The 20,617-nt window shown below is 31.9% G+C and overlaps 1 protein-coding gene across 1 annotated transcript; it reads right to left on the reverse strand.

Moving 5' to 3' along the window:
• Nucleotides 1-1,784: 1,784 nt before the first annotated feature.
• On the reverse strand, nt 1,785-15,045 carry LOC113399264 (beta-1,3-glucan-binding protein-like). Its single transcript, XM_026638356.2, has 8 exons — nt 14,844-15,045; nt 9,202-9,426; nt 7,695-7,942; nt 5,525-5,658; nt 4,961-5,127; nt 4,139-4,363; nt 2,897-3,039; nt 1,785-1,994 (listed from the first exon to the last, which is right to left on the reverse strand). The coding sequence occupies exons 1-8, from the start codon at nt 14,965-14,967 to the stop codon at nt 1,812-1,814; spliced, it is 1,449 nt and encodes a 482-aa protein (XP_026494141.2). The 5' UTR covers nt 14,968-15,045; the 3' UTR covers nt 1,785-1,811.
• Between the last annotated feature and the right edge of the window lie 5,572 nt (nt 15,046-20,617).

Here is a 20,617-nt window from a genome sequence, read left to right on the forward strand (position 1 = left end):
ATTGCAATATACAACGTCTCCTAAGTGTAAATCTATATTTCGATCTACAGAAGTCCAATATCCATTTTTCGCCGATGGTATTGTTATTTTCCACTGTGTCGTGTGAAGGCCCCGTCTGAGACTGGCAGTCATCGTAAATAATGAAAAACCATCATCTAAAATTTTAATTGGATTTTAATAAATTGTAACTACTTAACCTAAAAATTTACACATCAGTCGATGACTAAAGCAATTTCAAATATACCGACCTAGCTTATCTATTGGTGTTGTGAAGGCTATCTTTAAGATATTTGTTGAACACATACGATCTAGCATGTAGGTACTCCTAAGGCTTAAGTACAAACTTATGCACCTTATGAACTCGTAAGGCGATGATAACCAAATAAATAAAAGTCTTCGCAATGATCTTTTAATGTTTATATTCAGATGATAAGCCCATGTTAATTAACTCAAATTTATGAATAATGTTATTGAATTTTATTCAAAAAAATTTAGGTTGTTTATTTTCAAATATCTTACAATTGATATTTTTATAGTAAGAGCTTTAATTAAAAAAATATCTCAATTATACCTAATTATTGTAATAATACTAAATATATGTATCTAACTTCGCAATTTTACACGACGTATTTTGTTGATAAGCCGAATATTATTATTCTGTATTTATTTAAGAAAAATGTTAATTAAGTCACATAGATATTACGTACTTCTTTTACGTAGTTTTTCATGTCAAGAAGATTAAACAGGGAATCATTTTTCAATTACGAAAATGAAGACAAGTTTGACAAAAATGTTGCCTACCTGGCATTTTAATTTTTATCCCTCTTGGACTGATTGCTTCAATTGTTAATGGTGGTAGATTGCTCATCACAAATCCGAAGCACAGAGACGTGAAAATAATCAGCAAAAACATTTGCCATCCCATGATGCGTTACGTCTATCTCAAGAGACCCGTTTAGGAGGACTGAGGTTAGGATTGACTTGAGGATAGGATGACCGCCCTATTGTTTCATACTGATAGCAGTTATCATACATAACGAACCGGCAGTGTTTCATTTAATGAAATGAAACAGTCTGAGATCAACTAAATAAATATTCTGATTTTAGGGTTTCCAGTTTTTTTTGATCTGCAAACATGTTATAAAAAATAGATATATATTTATATGTAAGTTTCTTATTTATAGCATTTTTTTTATCTTATTAATAAATTTTGAAGTTTGGGTTATTATAGGATAAACAATTTTGTTATCTCGGCAGCTCTGATAATTATCCTTTGTTATTGTTTGATTTTTTTATAATACTGCTGATTCTGTGATCCTTAGTTCACAATGAAATCATGATAATTTGCATTTACTATTCAATTTACCAAGTTGGAGTTTAAGAGATGTTGGGTACCCTTGAAATAACAATAACTGCGACACAGATGTGCCATCACATTAGTGTGCAGACAGACACTCTAGAATACGCTGTATGTGAAACCTACAAGTATCGACAACTAAATCAACGAAACGTTCAATTTGAAGCCAGTGACCAGAATGTAAACGTTTCTGAGGAACTAAGGTTTTACTCAAGAAAGTATTTATTTAAAACCATTGGCAGCGAAAACAAATAATTTGAGCAGACATTGGCCATTTCCATTAATTGTGTCAGTTTCGTTTAGACGATTGGCCCAGGTTACTTAAACATCTTATTTCGACCGAGATACTAATATTATGTCCCTTATTGAAACGCCGATATCAATTTGAAGTAGATATAGAGAATCATAAATAATTAAACAGTGTATCATAATTAAAGTCTATTATATTTACAAATTACAAAGCAAAAACTTTGACGGAGTCCACCATCATTTCAGGCGAGAACCAAGTTGGGAACCAGGAATCTTTACTCTCCCAGAACTTAAAGAGTGCTTTGCTGTTACGATTCTTCCAGGGTTTGTCAGGACTGTCGGGGAAGTCGTGTATACCCCCAACACGCACGCCAAGTGATATGTAGAACTGAAAAAAATACATGGTATAAATAAACAGTAAGGCGAGTAAAATTCCATTGCAAAATCCTCCCCTCCCATTTGTGGAAATATATACACGTTGAATTATACAGGATTAGTGACACATGAAGGGTTCCACCTGACATTTAACTTCACCCCCTCTATACAGGAAATTAATAATTATTATAAAGACAAATTAAGCAACCACATCTCTAGGACATTGAATGTAGAGTAAAAGATTTGTATTCAACATAACTCATTTGCTTTACTAATCGTCTAGCATATTATCTTAACGGATACGATATTATCTAGAGTTAAGACGATTATATTTGGAATTGTATTTTTTATGTATGTTAATTATAACGCTTACTATTTTTAATAACAATATGTTTGCAGAAGAATAGACTGATTAATCGAATAAAATGATTAATGTGATAAATTTAGGCCATTGATTCTCAGTGTAAACTAAAACTAGACTAGCAGTAGAGTATATAATGTTGCAAAAGACGTGCACTCTTTTCTTATATACTTCACTCTCAAAATCAGAGGGAATTTCAAACCAATGGGTAGGAACTACGACTTCACGTACTTTTCGAGGACTGAGAATGTAATTACTACTAAATTTACGACTACTACGAACTTTGTGACAGAAAAACTCCGCAACATTTTATTGGCTCGATCTGGTATTTGAATCCTGTGCCTCACGGTCTGCAGTCAAAGATTAATTTTACATTTAACCATAAGCCAAAATAATTCAACGAAGTTTTTGGTAATATGCTTATAAACAATTCAGGTAAGCCTTTAGAATAAACAGTAGACATGGAATACGAACAAAGACAGCCTCAAATCGATTTGACTTTTTTTAACAATTAAAGTATACTTGTTGTTGATTTAGAAGTATATAAAATTTACCAATTGATCGAGAGGTGCCATTACGGTCCCTTTAAGCCAAATAGATGCATGTGGTACAGCATGGTCTCTACCACTAGAGTAGAAACCTTCCCCTGGATTCACTTCGCCATATTTTTTACCATCCACAAAAAGTTCGATACCATCTGGAAAATAAAGATACGATTAGCATTACTGGTTTTATTGTGAGGAATATTTGCCTATCGGCTTTTTAAAATTACTTTCAACCGGTCGAATCAATTTATTAATAACAGACAACCTTCAACGGGTTTGTTCAATTTGTTATTAGTTGTCAAATCGCGACGCTGAAATGTTGACGTTTATTTTCAACACCAGCCGGTGCCCGCGACTCCGTCCGCGTGACTTTAAGCCTCTAAAGTAGGGGTATTATATGGTTGACATATTTGTGTATCTTTGCGTTTGTCGTGGCATTGTAGTTCCCAAATGGATGGATTATGAGTTATGATGTATTTGTCTAACTTGTCAATGTATATTACACGATATTACACGCAGTGCCCTCGGGGATTAAAGCATAGATTTTTCGCAGTTGCGAACACGCGACATAGCCACGTAAGGCTAGCCGCGTGCAATGGAAACTGAAATCGCTTAAAAATAAACGCAAAGTTTTTTGGAATGAATGAACCGGGTTATAAACATAAAATCATTTGCCATACCTATTTATATTTATTTTCGAATGCAAAGGGGTGATGTTACATCACTGGAACTCTTTAAAAATGTTTTAGCGGCATCAGCCCTGGTTCCATAACATCCCGATTTTAATAAAACAAACGCTATATGTTATCCCAAGGTTACTACAGTGAAAACCGCATCCAAATCGGTTAAGCCCATTCCGAGATTATTATCTTAAATGTACAGATTTCGATCAATTACGATTTTATTATATGTATAGATAAGATATATATGATGTTGTTTCGTCAGCGTCGAAGAAATTGAAATTTTGAATTAATATATTGTATGTGCGTTAAAATATATGTACATATATCGAGCGGTTTTTTTTAATGTAACACTGACTTCATTGTAAAATTATGAATAAAATGTAATTTTTTTTTAAATAAAATAGTAGAATTGTTCGCAAATTATTTGGAAGTAGTAGTTTTGGTATTTTTCTACAGAAAACCAAACGAATATTTTTTTTATCAGTCCGTGAATGGGTTTGATCCCACGACCTGAATCTGCAGTCTTATCTTTAGCCTATTAATGTAAAATTTAGTATATATTACTTACTTGGTTTCCAGATTAAAGTATAAGTATGAAAGTCTTTGTTCCAGCTGTTAATACCAAGGGCTTCCTTTAAAAGAAACGTTCTGTAAGGCTCGGTGTCTGATAAAATTGGTCCAGCGCTTAACTTCTTGGCAAATGCTGGATTGCCCTTGGCATATGCGACTCTAATAAGACCAGATTCATAGCGTTGATTCCCATACACGTTATCACGTGGCTCCAGGTTCAGTTCTGAAAAGATAATCGCTACATTTGTAGTTACAAATTTGATGATATAACTGAACACCTGAAAACCAATTATCAGAAACGAATTAAAAAATTGAAAGATGATTTGTAAGTTAGAAATTAGTAGAGACGAAATTCAACTCTTGTGTAATTGAAGCGCTCTGACAGAGTACAAGCAGTACATGTTAATTAAAAGATAGATTAAGTGACCTGCATTCCAAACATCACGCAAAGACCAATAAAATGGATCTAATTAGAAAAACAATTAGTTTGTCTGTTTTATTAGGTAATTGTTTTTCTGACACTATAGTATTTTATTTTACTTATCACACGTCCAATGAAGAGGGTTTTGCTAACACTAAGCGACTCTCCTTTTTTCCGGACAAAATTATACTTGACTTAATAACTTTAATTTTAATTCATGTCATCAAAAATCTCTATCTATCAAGAGCCAGACATATGCTTCTGCCAAGGTTCAAAACAAGGTGAAAGGTTCTGGTTGTGCACCTTCCAGATGCAGTCAGGTCCCGGCCAATCTTCAGGTAATCGTTCCACCTGATTCGTGATATACAGAATAGAAGAATATTATTTTTAGCTAATTACCTGGTATTAACCAGCTACCGGCGGGTAATTTGGCGCGAATTTCGATTTTACCAAATTTGAAGTTGAAGTGGTTTCGAGTGTTGATCTTTCCAGTTATAACTGGGGGTAGAATTTGAGCCCCTGAAGCTGTTTGAGAGCATTCCTTTGTGCTTACTTTTCCCGTGCATCTGAAATTTTTTACTCTGCGTATTACGAATATGCCATGACAAGATACGGAAAATGTTGATACTAAGTTTTATAGTTAGGAGTTTTGGTAGAATATGGAATTTTATTAACACGCGTAGTTAAGCCGCTAAATCATAACAGTAACAAAAATATTGTTGTAGACCTAAGTCGATTAAATTTTAGTAACATGTATACAAACGCACACATATAAACACACGGCACACATATGAGAACTCCAAAATTTACAAATTTAAGACCTATTACGCTACATTTTAAATGGATAGTTAAAAGAGTATACTATATTCTGTTAGCCAAGATCTTCCTTGATGACAAGCCTGTAAACTTTTACGTGCATTATATACTTGAAAGCTTTTAAAATTAGTATGTGTAAGTACTTACGTGTTAGTCAAATCCCAGTTTTCGTTCAAGAATCCTTCATGAAACTGCGATTCGGTAAGTACGGGTTTAATATTTAAGCTTCCGTGCTCTAAACTTAAAGTATTGTCACTTACATAAGCGTTAAACGGATAGTCCTGAAATAAAAATAAATAAATATTATTTACAAAATTTTCTGTATCTAAACGTTAAAAGCCAAGGTGACCCAGTGGTTAGAACGCGTGCACAAAAGCCATAATTGCAGGATCAAACCCAAGCAAGCACTACACTCGTGCTCGACGGTGAAGGAAAACATCGTGAGGAAACCTACATGTGTCTAATGTCAATGAAACCATGCTACATATGAATCCGCCAACCGGCATTGGAGCAGGATGGTGGAATAATCTCCAAAACCTCTCCTCCAAGGGAGAAGAGGCCAGCCAAAAAAGTAAAGTAAGTATCAGCTTGGTAAGTCCCACTGACTTACAAAACTGATACTTACTTTTCTTTTTTTTTAAATCAGCAACTTTGTCCCACAAACAACACCACAAGCTTTAAAAAAACTATTTTATTTTTCAATACATTGTATGAAGATGTTCATTAGCAGGTAAACTTTTTAGATCTATTTAGAAAAAAAAACTAGTAATTATATTTTACCCCTATCCACAATGATTTCTAATCATATGGAATTTCACACAACAACCACAAGAGAATTTGAAATTATGACCCAAGGTCAACAAATGTAACGAATTCAATAACTTGTATGATCTTCTGTGTCGACCCTTTACTTATTAAGATAAGGCAAAAGTGATAAGTCAATCAGGAAAGCATTTGCAAGCGTACTTTCCTGATAACATAAGGAAAATAAACAACTCTAATGTTTAATTGCTATTGATATTATAAAAAAATATATATCCCGCTGAGTTTCTTTTGCCGGTTCGTCTCAGGTCCGAGGTGTTAAATTCCGAACCGGTGGTAGATTTTTGACTATCAATAAGCAAGTGTAAACACTTCTATATTGGATAAAGATTTTTGACTTTGACTTTGACTATTATAAAATAGCAATTATGTTTTAGATGTTTAAAAATAGAATAAATCTGTTGGTATATGTTTAAATAAATATACGGTTAAAGCATTTCACTGATTATAACAATACGCGTTGTTGACAACAAACAGTGTTGTTGAGTTCCGTTTTGAAGGGTGACTCGGTGTAACTAGGCAAAAGGGACATAAAATCTTAGTTTCCAAGGTTGTTGGCAAATTTGAGTTGTAGGAAATGGTTGATATTTCTTAAAGTACCAATGTCTCAGGGCCATGGTGACTACTAGCTACCTATTGTGCAAAAAATATTTTTGCTGAATTATTAGCACTGACTTTAGACTTTGTTCCATTTGTTTGCAAATACGTAATAGTGAGGCGATTTCATAGATATTTTCTTAAATATAGAAGTACGTATATGCATGGCACGGAAGATCCAGCACAAGATACGACTAAATCTTTAATGTAATATTGAAAACAGTGATGCGGCGAAGCTAGGGAAGCTGATGAAAAAGGACATAAACATAGCAAATCGATTTTGGACTTCTTATAATGGTGACTCATAACAGACGTGATCCCCAATACGGAGAGTCTGGCCTAATAAAACCCAGAGTACCCCAGGAATCCAGAATTCAACCTAGGATAAATTAAGAACAACACAAGAAAGGCAACTGATATACAGTAGACTAAAACGACCTGAAATTGTGATTGTGTCACTCTCACCCACTGTCTGGAAACAATAACATAACTGGCGTTCCAAACTACCAAAAACAAAATAATAGAAGTCTAAACGCACACGATTACATAACTATACATGTGTGACACAAACAGGCAAGTGTGCGCGTTCACAAAAAAGTTCCTTTTTTGAATATCGAGAATCTCCAGAGGATTTTTTGTACAAATATGTTTTGCCTTTATAATTTGGCAATAAAATAACAATTCTGAAATTCTTTCTAACATGGAAATTAGAAAGTATGTTTTTTCCGTTTTTATGAGTACGACAGAATAGCTGATTTATTATTGGTTATTAGAGATGGTAAAAGGTTACTCATACACGATAGTCACCACCAATATTATAGAATATTAACACTAAAAAAGTTAAACTTGTTTAAGTAGTCTCTTAAGTTTAAGCATTGCAAAACATGTTTTTACTAACCGGTTCTTGAGGGAACATGACCTCTGGATCCCAATTGATTAATTCTTTAATATTTTGTTGGTTAAAATCTTCGGAAAAGAGAAGTGCTCCTTGACAGACTTCTCTAAGGCCTTGCACAACAGTTTCAGAAATGTCACATTTCGGACGACTTGGCCCAGGGGTAGGAGCAGGAATAGGACCAGGACCAGGTCCAGGTCCAGGTCTTGGAGGTGGTGCTGGCGACGAACTCCCATCATCAGTGACAAATTCTGGAAATATTGTTTATATTGGTTAATATATATATATAAATAAATAAATACTACATTATTTAGGTACCAAGTGTATATTGCATACCACATATATTGTCATAACACTTGTGTGTGAAAGAATCATAAAATTCCCTCGTGTCCATAATTTAATACCTATTCGGAGATAATACCTTTAATTACTCAAGACGGATAGTTCAGTGTTCGTCCAAATAATCGGAACAACAGGTGAAATGCTCTCCTACTATTTTACTCCGTCATTATTTCTTATCATATTTATTATAATTTAATTTTATCTGTAGGTATATGTTATGACCCCTATGTTAATTATTTTTATGGTAGTAAATTATTACCAACATATCATATAAATTCAAATTGTATGTAATGATTTGTTTTGTTTTGTTTAACTCTGAATCTTGTATATATCGTTTCGTGAATTCTTATTTTGTTTACTATTTTTTTACTCTCATTAAAACACTGGGTCATACTTGAGTAATTATATAAGTTTCAAATTACATTAGCTTATCTTCAAAACGTTCCTCATGATGTAAACGGGACTTTTTGAGCGCGATAAATCGACATAAATTAAGAAACCACAAAACATTTTTTTATCAACAAAAATAACTGATTTTAATTAATAGCATATTTCATTTTATCATAAATTATAAGGAAATATTGTTTTAATTCTACAATTGCCTCTGTATCATTAAAAAAAACCGAATGTAACAAATGCAAAAGTGGCTCAGTCTGTCTATTTGTCTCCTCAACACGACAAAAGCACTAACGCAAAAGATCGTGATGGATATAGAGGTAACATTAGATCTTGATAAGAATTTAGTTCATACAAACGGAAAGAACAAAAAGTCTCAGATTATTTAAATTATGAATGTTTACTTGAGTTCAATTAATGTTGCCAAAATATTAATTAAGCAGATATATTTATATATCCTTTTTTGGGTCATTATGGGCGTGTACTGCCACAGATTCTGCCATTGAAACCTTTATATATAAGTTATATGTATTGGTCATTGTACAAGTGAACTGTAAGGTTCTTTATAAGTAAGAAAATTATTTAACTTGATTATTATTAAAAATGTACTTAAGCTGGCTACGTAATATTCTAGAGCCAGTGTTTATAATTTGCTAGATATGTACCACCAGCGACATGTGCAGCGTTTGGGAATAAATCCCAAAATTTCTTCAAAGAAGAGAAGAACTAACTCCAGCTGTGGGATTTTTACTAGCTGTTACTATTCACTTACCAGTCACAGTCCATTCTCCGTTATCCTGTCTGTAACCCAGGCCGTTTTTGATCACATAAGTCCAGAAGTAAATCTTGTCTCCGATTTTTAGTTCTGCATTACGATCTCTGAAGATCCATGTTCCATTCTTGGGCTTAGTGATATCACGTGCCCATTGGCCTGCTTCTAACCCTTCCATTTCTTGGTTCAGGTTCCCGTGGAAGGCGAACAGTGAAAAGCCATCATCTGTGAAATATTTTTAGTTGAGATTTAACAAGAATAGAATAGAATAATTCTTTATTTACAAGGAGTCACAACGTCGTGACTTGTTATTTGAATTCATTAAATAACCTAATAGAATTGTGGGTTCAAATCAGGGCAAGAATAACCGAACTTTGCATATTTAATTTTCAAATATAATTCATCAGAAACCTGTCTATATCGTGTGACCAGAAGTTACATCTACACTGCCTGATGGAAAAAAAACACTGGATTATTTGTTTAAACAGTGTGACATTGTAGCTACGGGCTTATGGAAATATACTTGGAGGAACTTATTATTTACTTGGTGGTAGGGCTTAGTTGATACCACCCACTCATCATATATTATAACGCCAAGCAGCAATACTTAGCATTACTATGTTATGGATAGTAAGGTGAGTGAGCCAGTGTAACTGCAGGCTCAAAGGAAATCTTACTCACCTTACATCTTAACTCTAAAGGTTGGTGGCGTAAGGTCTATGGACAGTGGTGACCAACTTCCCAACAGGTGGCCTATGTGCCCGTCCGCATACCAATATCATAAAAAAAAATATACTCAAATACTGAGATCCTGCTATTATTTGAAATATTAAATATATATATATTTTTAGTAACAAATAAGAACGACAAAACTCAAAGCAGCATCCTCATACCACGTCAGCAATCAAGCCAACCAGCCAGTTCATCGCTAATAGTATTCAAAATTGCAATATATCAAAAACAATTTTCAAACCGGGAATTATTCTAAATGATATCATATAATCCGACGATAAAATTAGATAAAATTAACATTTCCTTACAATAATAACTACAGTTCATTGTATATATGACTTAATTGGTTTTGAATAAATTAAATTATGTATCGTGAGGATTTTTTCTCTATATAACTATGTATATTTAGTTTTGTATCCAGCAATTACATATAATAATCATTTCCATGTTTTTATATAAGAACCAGTTTATAAGCAAAGGAACATTAACTCGCGGGTTAATGAACGTGACAGATGATAAAAAAGCTATGTCATCAACCTATGGTTGCTAAGTTACACTATTTCTTTTATAATCTGTGAAATTATAAACCTTTTCGGAGTTCCGTTCTATAGTATGGCAAAAACTCTTATGTGATCTTTTTTTTTTTCGGTCATTATTATTTCCAAAGATAATATTTTGTTTAAAATATATATTACGTAAAATTAATACAGATTTTTCTTGATTTGGGATATCGTTTTAAGTGTATGATTTTAACGAGTATAAATGATATGAATTATTTTATTAGAACAACGGAGATCTTGTCATCTGTACTTGTTTGTAAGTCTTCGTGTAAGCTCGTCTGGGTTACTTCGCATATTTTACAATTAATATTTGTTAATTTTGGGTAATGATGAATATAATTAATTTGTGAGTGAGCTACCGTGTACAGGCACGAAGGACATAATATCTTGGTTTTAAAAGTTGGTGGTGTATTGAAAGAATTGTTAATATGTCTTACAGTCCTTATCTACCTATTATAAATTGATTTTAAAAATTGTATTCCACGTTAATTTTATGAAATATTTACGTAAATTTTTTTTGTCATTCTGTCAAAACGTGTTCAGTAATTTCCATGTAGTGTACCCATTTAGTCACTGATACTCTTTTTAAAATTTACCACTGTACTTAGATCATAATTATCTCAAAAGCTTATTTATATTTTATCGCAAAGGGTTTACGATTATTAATACGTACTTGCTACTGACGTAGCTTAAAATATTACCTTTTTAATTCCTTCCGAAATTTTTATTTTATATGTTATGTTACGCCCTTTGCAACTCAATGTTCAACAATTATATCACGACTAACATCACAATCCTAGAGGTTTGTATTGTGGTGCTAGGAGGAAGCTAGAGCTTATAAAACTAGAACATTATGATTATATAACAAAAAAAAACGCTCAATTTAAGTAGGTTATTTCAGGCAAATTAGTTTCAATGAACAATACTAGATTAGATAATATGGTCCCAACGGTTCGTAACATGGATTTTATTGAAGCTTTTTATATTAACACACACACGGGTGAATTGACGGTCCTTTTTATTAAACAATGCGACTGTTTTTATTTTCTTAAATACAACTGTTGCTAATAAATACGTTTATTAAAAGAATATATATATATTTTAGGTTGCCAACTTCAGTACTAAAGACTATTTATATTCTTCTATAGAAATTGATATGTGTGAAAATATGGGTAAAATTCACCGATTAGTAGGCCAAAGCTTGTAAAATCTAAAACAAAAATCTTCATAGTAATTTCAAGTCTAATTATTTATTTTAAAAAAATCGTTTTCTCTTTAATTTAACCTAAGCTTATCGAGTGTATGAAATAATCAAAATATATTTTATTGAAGTAGACTCTTACAAGCACTGTTGAATCCTTATTTTACAAAGTTAATTTTAATATCAACGAATGATGGAGCAAAGTCAGCAGTTTGACATTGTTAAATACGATTAAATAATTGTATAAAACAAATTGGCAAGAATGCAATATTTCCTGGACATACTGCTTATAGAATGAAGCGCCAATTATATTGTTAAAATAATGTTACCAAAACCTACATGAATTTGCACAATTTTTAAACAAAATAAAAGACGATTTAATAAACTGCCATCCTGATATTAAAAATAGATTGTGTTTAATATGTAAGTTTGATTGAACAACAAAATTATTAAATGGAATTATCTTGATCTTGTTGCTTTAAATTGTCCAGGAACTCAACGAGTATTCGTTGAATACAAAAATGTACACTGCTGTAAAAAAATGGGAGTTCTACAGGGATAAACCCTAAGTCCTATTTTAATTGTGATATATATTTATGAATTACGTTTTATGTTAAAAGTATTTGTGATATTCTATTGTTTCATGTGATTACGTTTTAAAGTTGCCCAGACTTTGTCCATGCTTAAAACTAACAAATGTCATTTTGACTTTATATTTTTTAAATATTTATGTGATATTTAAAACCTATTATATAAATTTATGTATATTTTCTTATAATTCGAGCGATATTTGTTAGATTGTAATGATGCAAATTGTAATGGCAAAGTTCTGTGTTTTGAACAACCAAATGTTTTATAAAAATCTATATTTTAAATATGTCAATAGTCACGTGATTCAATTCATGATTTAATATGTATAGATGGTCAAATATAATCTAAAATACTCATAAAATTATTTTCCTTACTAATTACCATATCACGTGAATTAAACACTTATAAATTAACAATATATCATAGTAATAGCTCACAAATTATTTTAACCGAATAAGTGAAACAAAAACAAAATCATAGTAATAATATGAACATTTTTGGGGTTCACGTAAAACAAATATACATATTTTATCGTGAAGCTGGCAGTGCATTATGTATCTGTAACGGTGGTGATGGTGGTAGCTACCAACAACAGACCCATTTGGACGTTTACACAACCATATTTAATTTAAAAAAAAAAACACTCCAAACTCTACACCGGTTAGAACTACTTTTAACCGGTAACGCGGTTGAAAGTTCTCGTAATTTTGCTCGAGCATAAAATATTTTTTTTACACCCGTTTTACAAGAGCAGACATCTGCCTTAACTGAGAGTATATTATTATGAATCTATATAGTAGGGTTCATTAAAGCCTGTGTGATATAAAAGTCGCAAGTTCGATTTTGACCGTTGAGATGTGGAAAATGAGAATATTTATTTCAAGATATCCTGTTGAAACCAAGATGACCAATTAATGGAATGGCATCAATTATTGCGCGAAGTTGTGAATTCTTTTGAACAGTTGTTGATATATTGATCAGTTGGTTTTCCTCCGTACACGAAAAAACCAACGCACAAAATTATTTGTTTCGGTATAAAATATGATCGAGTCATCAAATGTCATTGATAATGAATTGACAAAATATTAAGCAAGTGTTAATGTATTTGAACACTGTATATAAGTGAAATATTATCCAAAGAGTAGCATATCGTCGTTACGCCTGCAAAAGTAGCTATGTGTTTTTTTTCTTATTTTTAGATTTTTATTTCGTTTTAATCGTAATTTCAATTTATGTCGCTTTCGATGTATGAACGTCACATAGCTAAATCTTAAAACTTTTAAATTATTATTGAAGTTATCACGAAACTGTTTTTACAGTACGTGCGTATTAAATAACGTTATTAAATAACGATTAAAACGGCATAACAATCTAAAAAAAAAAAAACACAGCTACTTTTGCAGGCGCAACGACGATATGTAAGATATATATTTAATAATGGCACCCACTTAGAATGCCAACATTATATAGGCGACTTGACATCAGGTGACACATTTGTCCTGCCTTCCTAATTTTATAAAAACGGGTCTCCCGTGCCTCTAAGAGCACTTTAAGTAGTTGTTTCTGCGCCTAAACTCAAATTTGCTGTTTGGACACGCACTTGTGTATTTAGAAATTTCCTGTGTAGTTGATTAGTTTCCTTTGGCTGTCGTGTGTGGAACTCATCATCATCATAATGAATATAAATGATGAATATTTCTTAGTTGTTATTTTTTTAAGAAAAAAAAATTATGATTGATGTTATCATGAATATATGTAACATATATATATTATATCTCTGTATCTAATATAAAATATTTAATAATGATTGTTGAAATTGTTTTTTTTTTAATTACTTTTTCTTATAAGATATTAAATTGTTTACAGCAATGACGTATAATGGTCATTTTTGCTTCTGGGAAGTTGCTTTAAGCGAAGTAAAAAAAACAGCGTAAGAAACATATTAGCACGTACTATGATATGCTAATATAATATATTTTTATTTGACTATACTTAATAGAAATCATTCTGAAGAAAAGTAGTTCTAACCGGTATAGCAACGTAACTACGTTATAGGATCCAGATGCATTATGGTTCTAATTAATTCAAAATAACCGTAAAGAAAACCAAATATATTAATAGTACTATTCTTTAAGGACTTCTTTCACAATCACAAACGTGAAATGTTGAAAACGTCAAAATATATGTCATTTTCGAATTCTTTTTTTGAATATATATATATTTTTTTATATAAATATTAGTGAAGCCGTTATAACATTATATAGGCAATGATTGCAGAAAATATATATGTATCAAATTCGTTCGTTTTTAATATCTAATTGTATAATACAAACACGTCGAAAAGAAACTAACAAAAAATAATATTTATCAAGACAAATACCGTCAAAACAAGTTTAACAAGAAGTAGTAAATAAAATATTTAAATAATGTGATTTTATTTTACTATAACTGAGTAATATGTATGAATAACATCTTGAAAATATTCATAAAAACAATTACGTAGGTACTCTAGCAATGTTATTGTTTTTAAATTTAAAATAAAATTATTGAATACATACCTGGGACTGAAACTTTGAGTCCTTTAGGATAAATTGCCTCTAGTTTAGCAGGTGGTACTGTATAAGCGCGAGCCTTTATAATGTATAACGCTGACAAAACTACGAATAAAGTAATCTTCGCCATCGCGACGTCCAATCTTCAACGCAGTCCGTCGCAGACTGTACACAATTGAATTGACTCGAGACGCTTGGCCGGCGCGTGGGCATCTGAGGAAAAACATGGCTGTTAATAGATTTAGAAGTGACATTGTATTTCTTTTTTTTTCGTACTTCAATTAATCTGTAATCGAACTTATATTTCAACGGGTTTTTTATTAGTTTTCACATTAGATTATTAATCCGTGCGATATAATTAACTAATTATTTTTTTTAAATAAAACATATTCACTTAACATTATAATGAGAATATGTAAATGTCTGTTCTTTCAATTCTGGTAAGTCGTTTGATTAATAATTGCACGGCTAATTATTATTATTTGAATTGTTTTTTTAATGATACTCTTAAGTCTATGGAAACTTCAGAATGATGTCCGCTGGTTTTACCGGTTGCTGTTTATGATATTATTTTCACACACACAAAGTTGATAGAATGACAAATGTTTTCCTCAACTTTATATGTTTTTTGTTTTTTAATAAAATACATTTAGGATATTAATTGATTTTTATTTTTTAAAATGTAAAGTGTATTGTTCACAAACTATTTATATTAATTCGTATATTAAAAATGGATACTCAAATAAATCTCAAATGAATATCTTATCCGAAGACGGTGAAATTAAACCCGAACAAGATCCTCTAAATTTTCATGTGATCAATTTGTGTTTACAATTCATCACATGCTCAATGACGAAGGAAAAGACAACATAATGAAACCTGCATATTTAAAAGTCACATGTATCCCAAACCCAAATTGGAGTAGTGTGGTGGAATAATCTCGAAACCTGCTGCTCAATAGAGAAAAAGGTAGGCAAGTAGTAGGGTATTAAAATTAAATTTCTTAGCTTATTCCACTGTTGGGTAGACTTCCTCTGACGTACACTATAACCATTGATATACCTGTGGTAGAATCCGGCTAATTTCTTCATGATGTTTTCCTTCACCAACAAGAACAAGATTAATATTTAACACATAAAGTGAACTGAAATCATCGAGTTTGCAACGTTGAAAGTTATGTATGTATGTATCCACTAGGCAATCTCAACAAATAATAATTATATATTTAGAAAATTCCAAAAAATCTACCACGGAACCTTATGTATTATTCGTTTAATTAATAGTGGTTTTATTAATTTGTGGTCCACAGACGGGTTTTGTTTTTAGAAATGATTATGCGTGTTATTTTTAAACGACCGAATCTTTTTACATAGAGGATAAAGTCTAGATCGACCGTGTCAATTATAAATGTTACATACCTAAAAGATATTTGTTAAAAACGATTTAATAGTCGGTGGCAGGTCTTTGTGTTTAGTATTGTTTTGTTTCGATTTAAAGGGTGAGTGAGCCTGTGTAACTACAGATGTTGAACTACAGAATATCGCAAGGATCTATAAGCGGTGACCACACACCGTCCGGTGAACTTTGCCCGTCTGCCTACCAATTTATTCATTATAAGAAAACAATAATAATATATATTGTATAATTAAACAAAAACGATTAACGTTAAAAACGAAAAAAATAATTTTCCTAAAGATCATAGAGATAGTAAATTTGAATTTGGAATAGATTTTAGCAATAGGCTTTGCAGCTGGATTACTGAGATCGAATGATTTGAAACGTCCAAAATGTTGGTTGCAATACAAATTACTGATTGGTGGAATCATAATTGGTGTTTTAGTTACACGCTCGGATACATAGACCGAGTATTACTAATGAATATATTATAAGTTCCTTACTTATGAAATCGCTGGTTTTAGAACTGACATTTGAAGTTTGTGAGTGAATTTTGTAAGCAAACAGTATAAGCAACATATTTACATAAAGTGAATATAATTATTTTGCATTCTTGTGACATTAAAATTCACGACTTTTAACATTATCAGTGGTTTTAATTTATCAAACTATCATCTTTACTCAATCGGGTTGACGAAAAACACTAGACACTTGACCGACGAAACTTTTATATGGTCGTGTCTGCGTTGTGTTTCGTACAAGCCCGCCTGGGTAGCACCCAATCATCCGACATTTTACCACAATACGGTAACAGCCTGTAAAGGTTGGAGCTTATTCCACCACGCTGCTTAGAATTTCGTTGAAATTAGACACGTCCATTCCTCACGATGTTTTTCTTCACCGCCGAGAACGAGATGAATTATAAACACAAATGAAGAACATGAAAATTCAGTGGTGCTTGCATGGGTTTGAACCCGCAATCATCGGTTAAGATGCACGCGTTCTAAGCACTGTACTCTAAGGCCATCTCGGCTCTAAGCTTATATCTAAACTATTCATGTTGAAAAAGAGTAACTACTGAGTTTCTTGCCGGTTGCTAAGCCTACTTGAATAAAATATATTTTGATTTGAGTTGATATCTCGCCGTAAAATAAGCTTATTTAAATATGGATTAAGTTCGTCCGCTATCTTCTTCTATCTATTGTTGAGCCATTCGTTCAAAAATTTGATTTATATAATTATAATAAGGTCTGCAGTATCGATGTGATTTTGAATCGAATATTTACATACTGTATTTATTTAGTGCTTGCCTGGGTTTGAAATCGAAATCATCGGTTAAGATGCACGCTTTCTAACCACTGGGCCATCTCGGCTCTACTGTGTATATTGTGGAATAAATCTGTCTTTGCGCGGGGTCAGATATCGTCTGCCAATTGAAGTATAAAGTTACTCCGCAACTCGATACGCATGCTTCAAATCAAACGAGTATCGAATAATAACAATTGATCCGATAACTCGATTATTATAAACATTCAACGATATATCGAAAAAGTGCAATTGCAATCGAATTGTTCGATTGATTTAGTAAAGAACGGACTTCAGGTGATTTGTTATCTTGAAGTTCCAGATAGTCAGGTGTTTTAACAAAATAGGAGTTGAAGACAGCGTGTCAATAAATTCATATGAATGTTACGTAAATGTAAATTGTAAATATAAACACCAAGTTCGACTCCGATAACTCAATTCATCCTTTATGTTGAGGATCGGGACATATTCGTTTTTATGATTCCGCAGATAAATGAATATTAATTAATTATTAAAAAAAATTGGATCATACTTATATATAATTATTAAAAGTTAATAGTTTAAAGTTTTTCATTACTTTTTATCGGTTCACACTAAAACTATTATTTCTATTATTGAAAATATAGTATTATTATAATACTTGTTTGTTTCAGGACGTCCACAGCCTATTTGATGTGTTTATGTTCAGAGCCGTCTCGAGCTATGCTGGGGCCCTTGGGCACTCATGAATTTGGGGCCCTTTTGGTAGATATTTACTACCATGTACAAATAATTTGCTTATAGCCAGGCTTATGTATAGTTTCAAATAAACGGTGCGGTAATTTTCGTAGTTTCGTGCGGTTTAATGCGTAGGAATCCAATTGGTTGTACAATGTTATGGCTATAGTATATCTTTTTCAATCATGAAGAGCACGTCTATTGCTTTCTACTTTTAATATCGACTATCGTCACTAGCCTTTGATATTTATAGCCTTTAGTTATGTCTTACAAATATGACAATTTTGAAAATATAATGTGTAGCAGTCAACGTGAGCATAAACGTATGAAACAAATTGTTGGTTCTTCGGGGCCCTCTCAAGATGGGGGCCCTGGGCACGTGCCCCGTATGCCCTATGGTAAAGACGGTAATGTTTATGTTAAGTTGAATGTTTTGCGATATACCTATATGTCAATGTAGTCTTAAATAAAACAGTCGACTATGATACTTTAGCTACTATAAGTTTTTTTTTTTATTTAGAGAATGAAAAGGAATTCTATCATACAGCCTTAGTAAATTTTTATATTTAATAATAAGCCCCAAACCTTTTATTGATACCTGTACAATTAAGGCTTTGAATTCAGTAGTAAATGGAATAATCACAAACTCCTTATGAGTCCTCCTAATGACAACCAGTCACCGCCATTCGATCTAACTAAAAAAAAAAATGTCGCAGGAATTTCTTTGAAGCGCTTAAAACGTAAATACGTCAAACGTATCAGAAGAGGCTACTTAAATTTATAAAAAAAAACCATAGCAAGCAAACTAATATCAAATAACCGTTTCTCTATGAATAAAGATAATGTTTTTATATAGTATAGACATTATTTTACGCTTGTAACACTAAATTACTCAAAATTAATCGATAGTGCATCGTTATAGTCATTGTGACTGTCATTGTCACGACTTCTCTGTCAAAATCTCCGGAAGCATCTGAACCTAAAGGGTTCTGAGGCACCAACCCACATCTGAATTGAAAGAAAGATTAAATAAAATCAAATCAAATCCAAATATACTTTATTCAAGTAGGCTTTTATAAGCACTTTTGAATCGTCATTTAACAAACTATATTAAGTGAAGCCACCACCGGAATATAGATTCTACCGAGAAGAACCGGCAAGAAACTCGGTAGTTACTCTTTTTCAACATCTAAAAATACAGTCATGTTAGTTAAATACAATGATATATGTCTGTTACACATCCTGCCTGGAAGTCAACAAGCATTAACTCCACGCTTTTTTATCATCTATATAATCTTGATCCGAATAATATGACTTCTTTACCAATGTATTTTTTACAAATGATTTGAATTTATGAAACGGCAAAGAAACATCTCGTTTTATAGTATAGATTGTACACTAAAAGTATCGCTTTGTAAAAACATATTCGTATTCGGATTTCAGCTGCGATTCGCGTGTCGTGTTTTCGTGATAATGACAGAAGTAACTTTGTCGAAACGTCGGGTTAAATAAAAAAGGAATGGTCGTGGTTATAGCCCCATATAATATTATGACGTATGATATGTTTTATTTTCTACATTAAAGTTAGTAGATATGTACGTATGTATGTATAACAGTTAATGTCCTGAGTATACTGAATTTATGTTAATTATTTTTTTTCTTAATCATATACAATTTTATAGATTAAGTTTTGTGAAATTATTAAATAAAGCAACAACCAAGTGAAAAATTTATATTTATTTTACTAAAAACTTTGGAAGTTTTACGCAAATAATAAAATTCGATTTTGTAAATTTACGACTCATTACAATACGAGTAGAATTACTGCATGAAGTTTGTAATATTACAAGTTACGCTTTTTTATCATCTATATAATCTGTATGTGATCTTCAAAGTCAATAGAAATCAATTAAAGAAGAAAGTCAACGATATCAATATCGTATAGAGGACGAATATACAAAGATGCCCTTCGCATGTATACATCGCAGAATAACTCACCAACGTATTATGAAAAGGAGATGGTTAAGGAACATACAGACAAACATAAAGACACTAATTTTTGTATATAACAAGATTAATATGATGAACTGTTTGTTTACCAGGAAGGATTTTTATTCAATGAATATATTACTAAGCGCCTGCGTATCACTAATAGCAATTGCAAAAAACGATTGACTGCTTATATACATCGTATCTCGATTCAACACCTGTGTTTATTTCCCGAAGAAAGAAAAAATATATGTTTGTTTACTGCCACGGTATAGAATTAAATAAAAAATGAAAATTTGTATTTTGGTTTTCAACGAGACTCTAGACCAGAACTCAACTAGACCTCGGAAATTGTGCAAAATTTAGACTATAGC

This window comes from Vanessa tameamea, chromosome 16 (genome assembly GCF_037043105.1).
Source record: "Vanessa tameamea isolate UH-Manoa-2023 chromosome 16, ilVanTame1 primary haplotype, whole genome shotgun sequence".
Lineage (NCBI taxonomy): Eukaryota > Metazoa > Arthropoda > Insecta > Lepidoptera > Nymphalidae > Vanessa > Vanessa tameamea.

Excerpts from the sequence above, each read along its gene's own strand:
- LOC113399264 (XM_026638356.2), bottom strand. The coding sequence starts at position 14,967 with ATGGCGAAGATTACTTTATTCGTAGTTTTGTCAGCGTTATACATTATA. Across the intron at positions 7,943-9,201 it reads CGGAGAATGGACTGTGACTG|AATTTGTCACTGATGATGGG; the intron begins GTAAGTGAATAG and ends CAATATTTCCAG. Across the intron at positions 3,040-4,138 it reads TACTTTAATCTGGAAACCAA|ATGGTATCGAACTTTTTGTG; the intron begins GTAAGTAATATA and ends TTTATTTTCCAG.